This window comes from Haliaeetus leucocephalus, unplaced genomic scaffold, assembly GCF_000737465.1.
Source record: "Haliaeetus leucocephalus isolate CR32 unplaced genomic scaffold, Haliaeetus_leucocephalus-4.0 Scaffold656, whole genome shotgun sequence".
Classification (NCBI taxonomy): domain Eukaryota; kingdom Metazoa; phylum Chordata; class Aves; order Accipitriformes; family Accipitridae; genus Haliaeetus; species Haliaeetus leucocephalus.
Genome location: NW_010973092.1, coordinates 10,546,036 through 10,561,376, shown reverse-complemented (window position 1 = coordinate 10,561,376; position 15,341 = coordinate 10,546,036). Strand labels below are relative to the sequence as shown.

General features: G+C 42.9%; 2 protein-coding genes across 3 annotated transcripts in view; one reads left to right on the top strand and one right to left on the bottom strand.

The window, feature by feature from the left end:
• SFXN1 (sideroflexin 1) overlaps positions 1-6,197 on the top strand; it is a 28,277-nt gene extending 22,080 nt beyond the window's left edge. Inside the window, exons 9-11 of one of the 2 annotated variants that reach the window (XM_010579054.1) lie at positions 3,632-3,681; positions 4,338-4,385; positions 5,832-6,197. In XM_010579054.1, coding sequence (XP_010577356.1) covers positions 3,632-3,681; positions 4,338-4,385; positions 5,832-5,928 — 195 coding nt within the window. In that variant the 3' untranslated portion in view covers positions 5,929-6,197. Of the gene's footprint in view, positions 1-3,631; positions 3,682-4,337; positions 4,711-5,831 lie in introns of those variants that run through there. The other variant, XM_010579053.1, reaches the window with a different exon arrangement.
• On the bottom strand, positions 5,779-14,780 carry KIF20A (kinesin family member 20A). The gene is made up of 18 exons (XM_010579055.1): positions 14,622-14,780; positions 14,048-14,137; positions 13,797-13,916; positions 13,194-13,332; positions 12,914-13,101; positions 12,685-12,829; positions 11,764-11,964; positions 11,411-11,522; positions 11,240-11,311; positions 10,503-10,646; positions 10,256-10,421; positions 9,837-10,001; positions 9,046-9,185; positions 8,847-8,949; positions 7,999-8,206; positions 7,499-7,590; positions 7,067-7,204; positions 5,779-6,546 (listed from the first exon to the last, which is right to left on the bottom strand). The coding sequence occupies exons 1-18, from the start codon at positions 14,778-14,780 to the stop codon at positions 6,274-6,276; spliced, it is 2,655 nt and encodes an 884-aa protein (XP_010577357.1). The 3' UTR covers positions 5,779-6,273.
• Between the last annotated feature and the right edge of the window lie 561 nt (positions 14,781-15,341).

Sequence of the window (15,341 nt, the reverse complement as noted above, 5' to 3'; positions counted from 1 at the left end):
TTTTCAGATCAGCAAAAATGAGCGATTTCTTCAGTGACTACTCAGTGGTCTTTGGTACCATCATGACCGTTTACGCTCACCTGTTCCTCCCCCTCAGCCTCAAAGACTGTGAGTTCAGGTGAAACACTGCTCTGCAGGTAGTCAGTGGTAACACTTGGTAGAGATTAGTATTAAAACCATTAAGGAATGAGCTGCATTTTTAACAAGCAGCTTCTGCATGTCCTCTTGAGGTTTCAGAAGCACCATCCCATTTGTAGTACTCCAACACCATCCACACGATGCTTTACTAACTCATTATTCTTAGCCTTTGCTTTGCACACCACCACTCTTGAAAATAATTCTTGTATGCTTGCCAAAGCCTATTAAGCAACACACAGGGCCAGAAAATGGTTGTGAAATAATGAAGAAAATAGACTGGCATTCTGCATTAAGATAGAAAGAAATGCTTCTGGAATGCTGGTCTCAGTGATAGCAGGCTATCATCCTCTGATATTTGAATTAAGATGTAAGTTATATAGCACTGTTCATCCCCCATACTCCGACATCATTTTGCATGAGAACATTTTGGTGGTAACATTAGTATGAATTAACAATATTCCCAAAAGTTATTGCTAGAAAATTACTCAAGAATGTTGTTAGAATACAAGCACATACTTACTGCTTCAAAAAGAATCTAATCATTTCTTGACTAGAAAAAAATTTTTTTATATATATATGTACTTTTGCTATAGGTTTCAGCAGTGGCTTTGGCTGCCTTCTATGCGATTATGCAGTATAGTAGTTCTTGATTAGGCTGTATAACGCCTATGTTCATTATCCCTACTGACATATAGTTGACTAGCTCTGCGCAGAACCAAGTTATTTTATCTGTTGCAGCAGGAGGATCCATAAACAACCTCGCCCTGAGGCACAGCGTTTATAGATGTATTTTAGTTACAGGTAACCTTTCTCCTAAGGAAAGAAATTGGTTTTTTCCATAGAAACTTCTGAAAATTCCAATTGACACTGAAGTTTTTATTTATTAATTTTAATTTATATTACTACTCTTACAGCTTCAGCTACTGTTTCTCTCCTGTTCTCCATATTGTATTAACATTCAAGTTGATTCTAGAAATTTACTCATATAACCTTAAAACGAGCTCCTTGGGGTCTCTCAGTCTGCAACTAAAATATGTATTCAAAACTGTTACAAAACTAGATCAGAGAGCCTTTTCTTTTTTTAAACATCGTTCTTGAATGTCTTATGCCTTAGAGTTTTCCATGCATTCCTAATTTAACTGTCATTTCATTTATTCATTTTTTTGAAAACAGGCATAGCTAGCCTGGGAAAGCTGACAGATTTTGAGATCCAACAATAAAAGGAAGCAGTTAGAAAAAAGCTGATTCTCCTTATGGCTTTTGTTTTCTTAATTATCATTTCTTCATTTCTCTGCACTAACCACTAAAGATGTCATAAAGACATCTGGAAATTAAATCTTAATTCATCGAGAACTGCCTTCTTTCAGAGTTCAGTGATAGTTCTTTAACACACTAAATTCTTCTGCTGTTTTGTACTTCTCCATTTTATCTTTTTGTAGGGATGTAGAGCCTGCATTTGAGGTTGGCTTTATTGTTTTACATTGTTCCCTGGGCAACTACAATTCTTAATATTGACCTCCCAGTGTCAAGTGTTTTACCTCACCATCTTTCTTGATTAGTGCAGCCTGGTAACATTCTTGAAAAATAAAGGCTGTAACTCAGATCAAGTACCTTGGCAAAAAGTATTCTACCACATGAAGCAGATGTTTAGTCTGTACTAGTAGCCACCTCTCTCTCTCAGATTAATGACCAACTCTGATAAATCAAGGTATGAAACTATCTATTATTCTCATGACACCCTCCAACAGTCTTTCCAGTTATAAAATATTTGGGGCTTTTCTGTTATGTATCTCAGGTCCCACGCTCACACTGCAATACATAGCATCCCTCTCACTTAATTCTCCTCAGAGACTGAAGTCATTTGCACTACAGAGTTTGACTTGTGTTCCCAAATACTTGTGGTATTCACCAATGCCACAATCCTACATACCTTTCCATCAGTCACCCCATCTCATCATGAACTCTCCCAATATATAAAATGTAAAGCATTTGAGTGAATTTATCTCAGCTGAGAGTCAAATAAAGGTGTGTTTAGTGGAATGCCAGAACAGCAGAACACTGCTCCATTCACTCTTTATCCTTCTTGCTATTGCTGTCTTTTTCCATTTGTTATCTATTGTTGCAGGTTATTGCTGAATTGCACAGTTGTTCCTGCACTAATTTCTGGATTACGGATTGACGGCGGGGGGGGGGGGAGAAAAAAGAAGCAATCTTCTACATCATTTCTTCTCCCTCAGGCTCTGGAGAAAGTTTAATCCAGACAGGCTTATCTTCCATGCCTCTTACACTGCTGTGACCTTCCTTAGCACCAAGCTTTGTCCTACTGAGCTTTCTAGATTTCTTTTTTCTATTTCTACTCTCAAGTAGCGCCCATCTTTTGTTCAGCAGTTTCCCCTCTAACTTCTACAGCTTGAGAAATGCTGCTTGCAGAAAAAACATCATCTTTATTGAAAACATCATCCACTGTAACGTGATTTTTAACTCATTAGCTGTTTTGTTTTAAAATCATTCCTGTTATCATACACAACTGCTATGTCCTACTTACTGGAGACACCAATTTTGTTGTAGCAACAGAAGGCCATTGCAGCAGTGTTGTTTAAGCAGGTCTGGCTTTATTTCATTAGTAATTAATTTCAACTGAAATTCTAACATGGGGGGGTGGAATGGATTCCTAAATAATTTAAAGGCCTACAAGAAAACTATCATATTTCTTGGCATACATTCAAGTTCTGCAAAAATTACAGTAATGAGGAATATGCTAAAAATGCATCCATAGGTTATGTGTTGCTTTCTCAGCTTTGTTTCCCCTATTCTTCTACCCTTTTTCCCTTTAATAAAAGGTGAACTCCTGCAGAACTGGAGTGTACCAAACTGCTACAGGGGCAAGTTCCTATACATCAAACCAAACCGTAAGACAGGAAAAAGGACTAAGAGAGGCAGACTTACATTTTTCCTTGACACCTCCCTTATTTATGGTTGGTGGCTGTAGTTGCTGTTGCTCACAGAAGTAAATCTCCAGTTGCAAATTAAAACCATTTGATGTCACCAGAGATAGGAGCTGGAACCAGACCTAGCTCTTCTTAGGGATGCCTGGGCAAAATTCACTGTGCCTTTAGGAAGCATGGCAGCACCATTCCAAATTTTAGCTGCATTGCTAGCTACTGTGGGCTGGTGTGACTCCAAGAAATAACCCACATACTCAGGATCAGGTAATAAGTAAAACAGTCAACCACCTATTATAGTTTCTAAGGAACACTTAACTCGGGATAACAGTGTACATTGGTATCACTGGGAATTTTCTTAACTACTTTTCAGAGGGATTGGGCTCTCAACTTGGAGCTCAACTTTAAGCTATGCTGGTAATTGTTTTGCCTTCATTGTGTCCAAGAGTCTTTTAGGTGCAATCTGTCTCTTACAATACAAGAATTCCAGGAAGCTGGGAAGGGGAGGAGAAAAGATACCATACTCACTGTGTGCGGTTTATTTTTAACAGAGGTTTCCTTGGATGAGTGCTCCCATTCAGGTTGGATTAGTCGGATTCTGGTAAGTGATTTCTTTGGATTGTGTCTGCTATTTTAAGACACACTTGTAGCGTTTTTTTTTGAGGAAGTAGCAATATTTGCACTTTGTTTAAAGGAAAAAAAGTTTAGAGAGTTAACAAGGCTACAGCAGTTGTTTCACTTCCATATCTGTAACTGATAATACCATATTAAAAAAAAGCTGTTAGTAATGAAGAAGCTGCCAAGAAATGCAGAGGGAGAAAGAGAGGGAGTGGAAAAAAAAAAAGGCATGTAGCAGCTTGATTAGAAATGATGCTTTGGCTGCTACCTCCGTAAACAATAATTGGAATCTAATACTGTAGCGTGATGAATTCTTGAAACACTTGGTTAATGGAGAGTTTCATTTGCTGTTGTCTAGCATTTTATGTTGTCATGCACACCAATGCAAAACACTGAAAGGACATCAAATGATAATTTTATAGACATTTGTAAGCACAGTATTGATGCATTTAGTAGTACATAGTAGATAAATGATTTCATAAGGTATAATGCGGCGAGAAAGAAAGGTTACATAGCACTTCATGGAACTTTACCTCGCTGTACACAAAAAAAGCTTTCTGCCTAGAAGGCCATGCCTAAGGGTTTTGGATTGTCCTTTAGCACCCTAAATATTTGTAAACCCATTTTTGTCTCCTCTAGTCTCGTGTTTGCAACACCCCTGTGTTGTGCACTGTTTCCTCAGAAAAGGTACGTATTCCTGTTACATTATTCTTACTTTAATGTTACACTCCCGGATGCATGCAAGGTACTGCAAAAAGACAGAAACAAGTGGTCATTGCCTCCTAGAGCATACAGTCTTAATTCCCATATAACAAGTGTGATAAACATGAGAATATTCAGAAAAGTAATAACTACGTTACTCATCAGTAATACATAATAGTTGATTTGGGCTCATTTGTTTACATACACCTAGCAGCTTGAGATGCAGCTACCTAGCAATAATGAACAAGAGGTTTGGGTGAGTAGTTTAACCATGCTATTTCAAGCTGAGAAGTTTGAGCTTGATAATACAGAGTTAAGAATCACTGGAATGATTCATTAAAAAAGGTTAATGTGGTCCAAACAATATATTCATGTCCAGTAAGGTTATTGCTTCATTACAGTCAGAGCCCATTTTATTTTCAGCTGGAAGCTCCTCTGGTTATAGAGAGCAGCACTTGACTATACATGCTTATTTGTAATTTGATTAATATTTTTCCATGAAGAATTTTTCATCAATACACAAATAGCTCAGTACTGAAAACTGTCTTAGAAACAATATTCACTATAGCTGAAATCATAATGAAACCTGGGTGGGTTACCTACAAATAAAGTTAGCTCAATGTGCTGTACGTAGTACAAGCAGGGTCTTAAATTCAACTAAGCCGTCCCTCTCGTATTATTAGTGGTTTTCTAAACTTGACAAGCTGCCAAATGTAGCTTAAACCATGAAAGCTGGAGCTGAATCTGTTAAAATATTGAGCAACTAAAGTAGCTTTTGACTTCCAGAAAACAATACCTAATTCTCATCAGATGCAATTGTTTGAGTACAACAAAGCAGTCTGACACCACCTGTTTCCCTGCCTGGCATAAAACAGAGAATTGTAGTAACTATGTGTCACTAGGCTACCTGAAGATGACTTGACAAACTAGCATAGCAAGTATGGTGTAGTTCTTGATTTTAACCAGGACTCTCCATTTCATAGGAAGATTAGACCTTTAACTGTATTTAAGAAACTGCAGCTGTTTAAATGACCTGGCAGCTTAATTCACTTTACTGTGAGATGATTCTCATAAAAATAAACCTTTTATTCAACTGAATGAAATCAGGCAGTAAGTTAAATAGGCAAATACATTATATTTAATAAAAACACCTTTAGGAAGGTAACTTTCTATTACCAGCAACAACCTGAATCAACTAAGTAGATTCCTGCCATCATGGTAGTAGCAACAGCCATTTCTTGACTCTATAACTGCTTTTTAAGGAAGGATTCATTTGCCCCTGGTCTGTGAGCATGATTCCTTCATAAGAAGTTAAAAAAAGATCTGAAAACTCTTTTCACAATCCAGGAAGTTTAACCAGATGCGTCGTCCATCTTATTTTGCATTCAAGTGCGTGATATATATAACCATTTTACTGTTTCTTTCGCTTAGTTCTATGTCTGTAACACGCTTGGAGCCAGAATTGCAAGCCAAGATCCGAGAGAACAGCCCTGAACTAGAACGTGTATACTTTAATAAAGGATTATAATTCAAGGAAGGGAAAACACCTTTCAAGGAAGATCTTGTGGACTTATTTTTGAATTATGTGCCAGCATAGCTGAAGATGAGGACTCAGTTTTAACTTGTCCTTTTGTTAAACAACTTTGATCATCCACATTCTATTTAAAGACTTTCCTCATTGTAGTGTTTAAATTACAAAAGGTCATTTTGTCCACTTTGGTATTGATTAAAAGTTTAACCATACATATCAAAAAACGTTTACATACGCTCTCAAGCAGCTACAATAATAAACAAGCACACAAAAAAAATAGATATTATATTGGATTTGCCACCTGTTCCAGTAATAGTGGGGCAGGGATCTCTTTGTGAAAAGTCATAGAGCAACTGAACGAAGTTGCCACCCTCTGCCAGCAACAGGCCGGGTAGCTGAGCGTGACAGAAAGTTGTGCAGGAAGGGCTTTTTACCAGGAGGTTGATTAGGTTGGAGGTTTTCCCTGTTGGCACAGAACCGTTTCTTTAAGGTAGATGTTGGAGGAGCCTGGAGCTTCTGCACAGTGTGGTACTGTTCAGCAATACAAGCTGCCTTCTTTCGCAGGTCTAGTTTTACCAGCATCATATTGTTCTGCAGTTCTGCCAGTGTTTGGTCCTGAGAAAGGGAAGGCAATATATATAAAGATATTACAAGTTGCCTCACTCCCTGGTTACTATGAACTGAAGAGGATAAACTGCCTTTGCCAAAATTCACTAACTGGTGTGCTAAATACAGCTATGCATAAAAGCTTCTACAGTCAACAGTGTAGCAGTTCAATAACAAAATAGGAATGGTAAGGCTAGGAAAAAGCTGAATCTGTCCTGCTGCAAAGATGCTGCCATAGCAACTGTGATAGTAAAGTGCATACGGAAATGAGACCTCTGAATTCTCCTACTTTAAGTGCCAGCTGTCAGTTAACTGAACAGGGACAATTTGGGTCTCCTTTGGAGAGTTAAATATGCAGTCTGACTCCACCATTGAAAAAATTAGCAATATAGCTCCCTTAATGTAATAGACAGTATGTATCTAAAGAATAAGTCATTTTTATTTGCAGCTGCAAGGTTATTCTGCTGATTATGGCAAAGTGCACAGACTAAATCCTCCCATGCAACCCACAACAAAACAGACACATTACCTGTCTAGCCAGAATGTCATCACACGTACAGAGGGCTTCTCGAAGTTTCCCTGCACTTGTACTGTGGCAGCATGCCCTCTCTGCAGACTGAAGAGACTCCCCAAGTTTTTGTAATTCTGAACGCAGCAATCTGACATTCTACAGAAGAAAGACATTTAATACAACCGCTAGTTTTGACATTGCTCTGCAAACAAAGCCACTCCAGGGTAATTCAGACATGTGGTACTGAGGGAAGATCCCATCTTAGTGAGGTACACAGGGATCACAGATACTACAACCTTCCACATCTCTAGTCAGGGTTTGTTTTCAACAAGCCATTTCAGCTTCAACCATTTGTTTAAAAACCTGGAAACAGCAGCTCCAAACTGTGCTGGTTTTCCACAGCATCCTGCCCTGCAAGTGTTCCTTTCTGTAATGCAGAGATGGAATTACCTTCTGTCCATCCTCCAGCTTCCTGTCTACATCCACAGTAATGGGTTTGGCAGAGGGAGGTGGCTCCAGTAACTTCTGGTACTTGCGCAACTCTAGGAACAGACAAAAAGTAGTGAGCAACAGTACATTCATAAGCTTTCAGTTTTTCTGAAGTCAGGACTTCCCTCGAGACAAGCTGCCACAGGCAAGCTGAGAAAAGCTTTGAGTTTGTGCAGACATGCACAAACATTCCAGGCTTCTCCCTTTCAGTTATGCAAAGGGACTTTAGAATTTGAACAGGGAGATGATCCTGCCCTAAAGTCCATTTTCATGTGAAAATGAAGTGAAACGCTGTCCATCCAGCACATTACTCATATTGTCTACAACTCAGAATAGTGTTATTGTCTACAACTCAGAATAGTCTGAATCTGATGTACCCTACTGAAAAAAAAGTTACCTCTAACCCTCTACAAAGGATTGCTTGGGCATAGTTCAGAACCAGTGCAGCATCACTGCCTTACCTGCTGTTGCAGCATTTAACTCCATTTGACATTGCTCCAGTTTGGCTTTAGTATCTACCAGGTCCTGTTGCAGAGCACTTGAGGTGGCCACTCGCTTTGATCGACGCAAGCCTTGCCCCGAGTCCTTTTGCTTAGTATCCAGGCTCTCCAATTTTTGTTTTGCCTCCTGCAGAGCAGCTTGGAGCTCCTCAATCTTCTCATCACGCTCCTTAGAAAGCAAGTTTGTTCAAATATTCAACGAGATTTTCTTAACATGCCTTTTCTGAAACTTTCAATGTCTTTATTCCAGGAGACTTCCTTAGTCACACACTTCACATCAAGGACATTAAAGCCTTAGTCCGACAAGTGAAAACAGTGACTTCATTTTCTGGGAGCCTAAACCACTTTTTTTACAACCCCTAAAGACAAGGGATTTTTGGAAAGTTGGCATCTTCAGAGAGGTCTGCAACAAGTCCCAGAGGCCACTAAAATGCCATAGCATGAAAAATATAGACAGGCCCATACCCATCATCACAACTAAGAGAAGAGAAATTCACAGAACTTGTGTTAATCTGAAAAGTGCAAAGCAAGCCACTAGTGAAGAGAATAACATGGGGGAGAATCATGTTGAACAAATAGAGGAATAAGAATGGTTGCACATTAGCTTCCAGTTTAAGGGCTGAGAATAGAAAGCCTAGTGAACTACATAAAGGAGTAGACAAGAAGTGAAAATTGTGGATCAAGCTATCAAATATCACAAAAATACCAGAAAAAGCAAAATCTTGCCTTTCAGTTTGCATAAATCACCTTCCTGGACTCAAGTACCCCAAGTCCCCTTTCCTGATATCATTTCATTGCCGTGAACAAACCTGGATCTCCTCCTGGTAATAGTCAGTCAATGACTCCTTCAGGTTATTCAGTTTGTCCTCATACAGTTCCTCCAGCAGCTCCTTCTGAGCATCCACATGTTGGCTACAAAGAGAACAAACAACTACATGTCAGAGTCTGGCAGTTCTTGGTATTGTAGCTCACCCTGAAAAAAGGGAAGGAGATCAGCCTAAACTGTACCTGCACCATTGCTCCTTCTGTTGCATGTGCTCCAGCATCTCATTGCAGATCTCCTCACGGAGGCGCATTTCTAGTTGCAGCTTCTCCTGCCGCTCTTGCACCAGCAGTTCTCGTGCAGCTTCCACTACACGCAACAAGTCCTGCAAGAAGGACATAAACTCCATTGCGTGCACAACAGAATTAAGACCTAGAATAAACTAGGTGATCCCATATCTGTAGGCTGGGGTGATCTAGGTTTAAGATTCTTTTAGTCCTTGGAAAGAGAAGTTGCCAGGCATGCTCTTAATTCCTCTCCCATGAGATGGCTTAAACAACACTGCACTGTAGATGGAGCTATCTCCAGAGCAGCTTCCCCTACTGCGCTGCCCAGGGCTGCACCTGAGTTTGCTATCTTGACACATTACAGCTCAAGTCTCTGTAGGTATATGACTTTCATCTTGATCTTTCAGTTATTCCAGTTGCCTGCTTTGAGTATTGAGGAAGTTTGATTATTTTTCCTCGATTTAGCCATCTGTTTTGTGTGCTTTCTCATCTCTAGATTTCCCTTGCAGAGTACTGTCCCTATGCCACAGATGACAAAGTGTTTCCAAATTAGGCATGTGCGTCAGATTTAGACCAACTGTGGAATGTTTTCCTCATGGATTCCCAATTTCCTGGGTCCCATATCCTTCTGAGGTTCTCTGTCATCTCTTGGTATAGTGCCAAGCTCCAACCCCACCTCCCAGGCCAAAGCTAACAGTCATGTTCTTGCCCCTCTATCCATAAAGGCTGTAAAACAAATCACAACCCACCTCCTTTTCATACATGGAGACATCTGCTTCATCCCCACTGTCTTCTTCTGATTCCACTTCTTCCTTTGCCGTTGCCTCTGGACCCTGGCTGGTTCGCCTGTTGTGCTCTTTGATGATCGATTGTATGGATGGGAGTCCCAGCTTTGTGGGAGGTGCCTGAACAAGCTGAAGGGGAAAAGGCCATCATTACTAGTCCATAAAGCCTGGAAGTTGTGTAGTCTTTAAACACGGCACTTCCCTGCAAACTGTCAACCCTTTCAGTTTAGCAGAAACTGGAAATACTGTAAAGGTAATAATCTCCTGGAGAAGCACAGGGAAGGCTTGCAAGCATTCCGTCTGCCTCGTGATGGAACGGGGCCCATTCCCACAGAAGCAGAATGTATCCTGACCATGCTATGATCCTGGTGTGTGCTACTTACCTGGCTGGCAATGGCTGAGAACTTGGCTACATACAGAGTTTCATCATATGTAGATGCACACTGATTAATGTTGACAATCATGCAAGAGCGCCCACGCCCAGTGAAGAAACCCTGGAACACACGGGTTAACTTGCTGTCCCGGAAGGGAACCACAGTCTGCTTCAGTCTAAGGGGAGAGACAAGAGTGAGCCCATGGGAAAGCAGAACAGCCTCCCCACACACTCCGTTTGGAGTTGTGGATACTCACTTGGACTGCTGGTTCTGTCGGAGGGCAGCAATGCAGCGACCCAGTGTGTGGAGGGAGGTATTGATGTTGTTTGCTTCTTTCATTCGGTCCCCACTTTTCTGGTCTTTGCAGCGCTCTGACCCCGCAAGGTCACACAGGGATAACCTGAAGAAAACACAGGCGATATTCATATGACCTACTAGGTTTGTCGTGTTCTATCCAGGTTTACAGTTCAGACACCCTGCGATCACCTACCCTGCTCACCTTCCCAGCTTCCCCTTAAGGGCACAGAAAGTTCTTTTGGGGTGTATGGCCTATTACTGGACAGAAAGGCCTACCTTAAGTGTAGGGGTTACACAAGGTAACACCAACATGAGCTTTGCGGTGTCAAGTTCAAAGATCCTTTGCCAGTTCTCAGGACAGCCACTTCCCAGGTATCGAGACAACCCATTTCCAGACAACTACATCCCAGGGGCAGGCATCGGCAGTACTCAAATCAGCCCTGCTGCAAGGGCAAGGTTACTCACATTTACCTTGATTCAAAAAGCCTGACAACTACCTCAAGTTGTACTTTGCAGTACTCCTCACAAACTCCTCAGTCAGTTCCAAGACTTAAGAGTGGGAACATTTACTCCTTCCAAGTACTTTCAACAAGACCTTCCTCAAGATAATTCCCATACCCCAGATCCACAACAAAAGAGAAAGGAAAGTTAAGTCCACAGAGAACACCCCCAAATCCTAGAGAGCATGAAACTTACTCGCTGATTTTTGGAACAACTTCACTGCCACCTCTTTGCAAGTGCAGAATCCGAATGGAGAAGACGCTGTGACTGTAAAGAAGGATGCAGATATTTTAAAAAGGAAATGCAACCTTTATAAGCCCCTCAGAATTGTATTTCTGCCTAAACAACCCCCCTCCCCCTTCAGACCTGCGACTGGAGTTCTGGTTCATGTGGGTGCTAGCAAAACTCTGGTTTTTCCGACCCAGTTTCAGGAGCTTCCAGGCCTCATCGGCATCCTGGACATTGATCCAGTTCAGATCTGGAAAACCAGGCATGCATCAGGCAAGGCAGTTAGGAGACTGGCAGAAAATTACCTCAGCCTCAACTTCACTATTGCATTTCCTTGACATTTAACAAATGTAACATTCCTGTAATCTAGAGACCTCTGAGGGGCCATAGAGGACATTGTGCTCTCCAACACATCACTGCTAAGCCACCCACCCACTCAGTCCTCAAGTCACCCTAGCAGGCCACTAAAAATATCTTTCAGGTAAATCTACCTTTCACATAGGGGTTGCCAGTCTGGTCTTCACAGAGCCGCAGTGTCTGCCTCTTGCGGTTCTGGCCAGGTAAAACTGGTTCTAACAAGTCGTAGATTAACTCATTGTAAATCTCAAAGAAGGAGACCCAGATGGAGAACTGCACATCTCCTGTGTTGGTGAGTGAAATGCGATCCAAGTCAGCCCAGTGAGGGCCCACTTCTGGGGAAAGAGAGAAGACAAAAAAAAGGAGGAAAAAAGTCATGACTGCAGCTTTTCACAGGTCCAGCCTGAATGGTTTAGCTATAGAGTGAGATATCTTTCTTCAGCAGGAAGACTACCCCAGACTCAAATTATTCTATATACCTCCTCCCATTTGGACCTACTCTAATGCCTGTCCCCAGTGAGACAGCCTAAAGTTTCTGTTAGCAGTATGCTCCTTCTTATATATTTAATCTTGACTCCAGAAGTGTAGGATATTTCAAACATGAACTCTTCCTACTTTAAGTGAAGTTTTAGTCCTTGTTACCTCAATCACTCCATAATTCTGGACACCTAGTCAGCTAGTAGTTCCTAGGTTTTAAAGTCTGGGCACAAGTGCTCAGTGCAACATGTCACTTTAGCACCCCACTTTCTAGCTATCCCCATCGCATGGCATTCAGCTGCTCAATAACCATATCCCTTGAATGAAGTAAGTAGGCATCAGGCAACTTTTCATTTCACAAGGCTTGGTTATTACACAGTGGCAAATTCTTCATATGTTGGCAAGACATACATGCAAAGTTCTTCAGCCCTGACATCCTTATCTTTCAAAGGGAAAATTTGTGAGACTACAGCACCTTCGCCGCCTTACCCACAACACAGCATCCAAATAGCCATCACCCTTTCTTCCCCCATCCTCCAACAAGAAGCAGGTAGTACAGAACAGGCTTCCAGACTTACCTTCTGTCTGGCTGATGTCTGAATGGTTGGTGAGCTGGCTAGATGAAGAGAGGCCAGCAACTCCACTGTCAAAACTCCCACTGGTAGTGGCCTGGAGCTGAGATTCGGCACTGTGACTCCTCTTGAGCGGTGTCAACAGCTCCTCCTAGAAGGAAACAAAGAACATGAACATGTATGCAGTATGACACCATCCTTTCCCTATTATTAACCTCCCAGAAGCCACACTTACCTCCCAGAGACCCCCCCGCAGCATGGTCTGCTTCTTGGTCTCTTCCTGTCGCACCTGCCTGCTGTCTAGCCAGATCACCTCATTGGAGAGGGAAGGCTTCAGATCCATGGCTTGGTACAGCCGGTCCCCCACACTATTGAAGATGACTGCTAAGGAGCGAGGCAGAATCCCCCCATCTTTGTTGCTGCCTAAAGCAAGAACAACAACAGCAAGCTGAGGATTCACATATAGAAGCAGACAACTCCCTCAACCAGCTACTAACACCTAGTGCTTTCCTTACCCTGAATAGTGTGAGTCTTCCCTGAATTGGTGATGCCATAGGTGTAAACCAGCCAGTTCTGCCCATTCAGTACATCCTTTACCACCTGCTTCATTGTCTCATCAAAGAACAATTTCTGCCCCACATCTGGTCCAAAGATCTGCAAACAAGACACATGAAAATTGGCCTCATGTAGATCTTTCCTATCTTTTGACTGCTGATGGTTGTTCAAGTGATACTATGTAGTCATTTGTTCCCTCCACTAGCCCCATATTCAGGAGCAACAGACCCACCAGCAACTGTAGTCCAAGTGCCCTTCAAAAACAAGCTGTTCACTTGCTTAATCCAGTAACATCTGATATCACTACAGCTTCTAGTGCGTTTAGAGCCTCATGAACAAAACAAGAGTTTGGCATTTGCTGCCAAAAGAGTTGTCAGGATCAGCTTAAAGAGAGAATAAGGAAACAGCAACAGAAACAAACTTAAGTAGAGAGGATTATATGAGACTACATAGTTCAAGCAGTGTATTTGAATCAGTGTGTATTAGTAGGCCAGCTTTTCAAGCTGTAAGGCTGGTTTGAGCTCAAAAAACTTCCAGATGGATCGTTTGTCCCAGTTACCTACCTGGGTGAAAGAGAATCTGTGCGCTGCTTGTCCCACTCCACGTTCTGTGCTCCGCATGGTGAAGGAGTCCTTAGGGGCTTTTAGAAGAAGAGTCTCTGAATTCTCAATGCAGACACAGCCCTAAAGAACACATAAACCCCCATAATCACAATGGCTTATAAGACGCCGTAGCATAGACAGCAAAGGATAATAGCATCTCCCAGCAGGCACACAGGCAACCAGCTCAGAGACTGCTTCATTCAGTGTCTCACCTGGTCTTCTCCTTTTTCCATTTCTGTAGATTTCAGAGGTCGAACTCTCAGATACACCTTTAATTTTCCATTATTATCTTCAGCTACAGCCTGCAAAAATCAGAAGAGGTTAAATATGGTAGCCAGAGAGGCAGAACACAACCGTCCATCAGAACACTAACAGGAACCACAGCATGGAACACATGGGTGGTTACCCCAACTAGTACTCAGCAACTAATGAACACTTTTTCGGTCCCAAAATCCCTAGCAATGCCAAAAGCTTTCTTAGGCATTTCCAGGCACACCAGCATTTCTTTTGTTTGTCTAGTGAATCAGACCAACAACCCAAACACCTGACACCAAAACCAGCCCCCAGACAAAGCACCACACTAAGAGGCATCATACTAAGAGGCCCTTACTGAACTCTTCATAGTACACTGCTCATAACAGGAACTGCTCCCCCCAACACAACATTTTGTTCTAGCTTCTTCTGAAGAGTCTCTGCTGGCCCTGCATCACAACACCTTTGTACAGAGACACAGCAGCCACAAGTCAAAAAACTGCCCTGTTTGTGACAGATGACCTCCAACCTCACCTGCTGGGAGCCCTCCAGATTTGGAGAGATGGCAGAGAACTCCGACAGCAGGTCCTTGCACACATCAGCCCCAAACCCTGTTGCTGTGGATTCAAGAACAGGGGACGCTGCAACATCATCATCAGAAAACAGCCCTGGGGAGGCAAGTGCTTGCGCCATGGCGTCTCACACAGCTCCTGGAGAAAGAGGGGCACGGTGAGGATAGGGTGATATTACAGCAGTCTTCCAGGAGTCCAAGCTTTGCTCCTCACGCATGCACCCCACTACACGCAGTCTGCCACCACTACCATATCTGTCCATTCCTCGCAAACAGAGGCTGCCACATGGAAACCTCCCTCCGCACACACAGAATGCCGCTGCAAACGCACACACACACCCCCACCACCACACAGGACCCCCGACACACCACCTACGCACACGGACCTCCACGCTGGACCCCACCACACGCAGCTCCACACAGGCCGCCCCACACAACACGCCCCCCCACCCCCCCCCGAGACCACCGCCACGCGGGGCCTGCCCACACAGCCACGGACCGCCGCACCGGCCGTCTCCGCACGCACAAGAAATCATCGCCGCCGCTCCCCACAGGCACCCCCACCCGCCCCTGACATTGCCAGACCGCTACAAAGGCCTCCGGTCCTTGCGCGGACCCGGCCACGCCGCGGCCCTGCTCCTGCTCCTGCTCCGACTCCACCGCCTCACGCCCGCCTCGCGTCC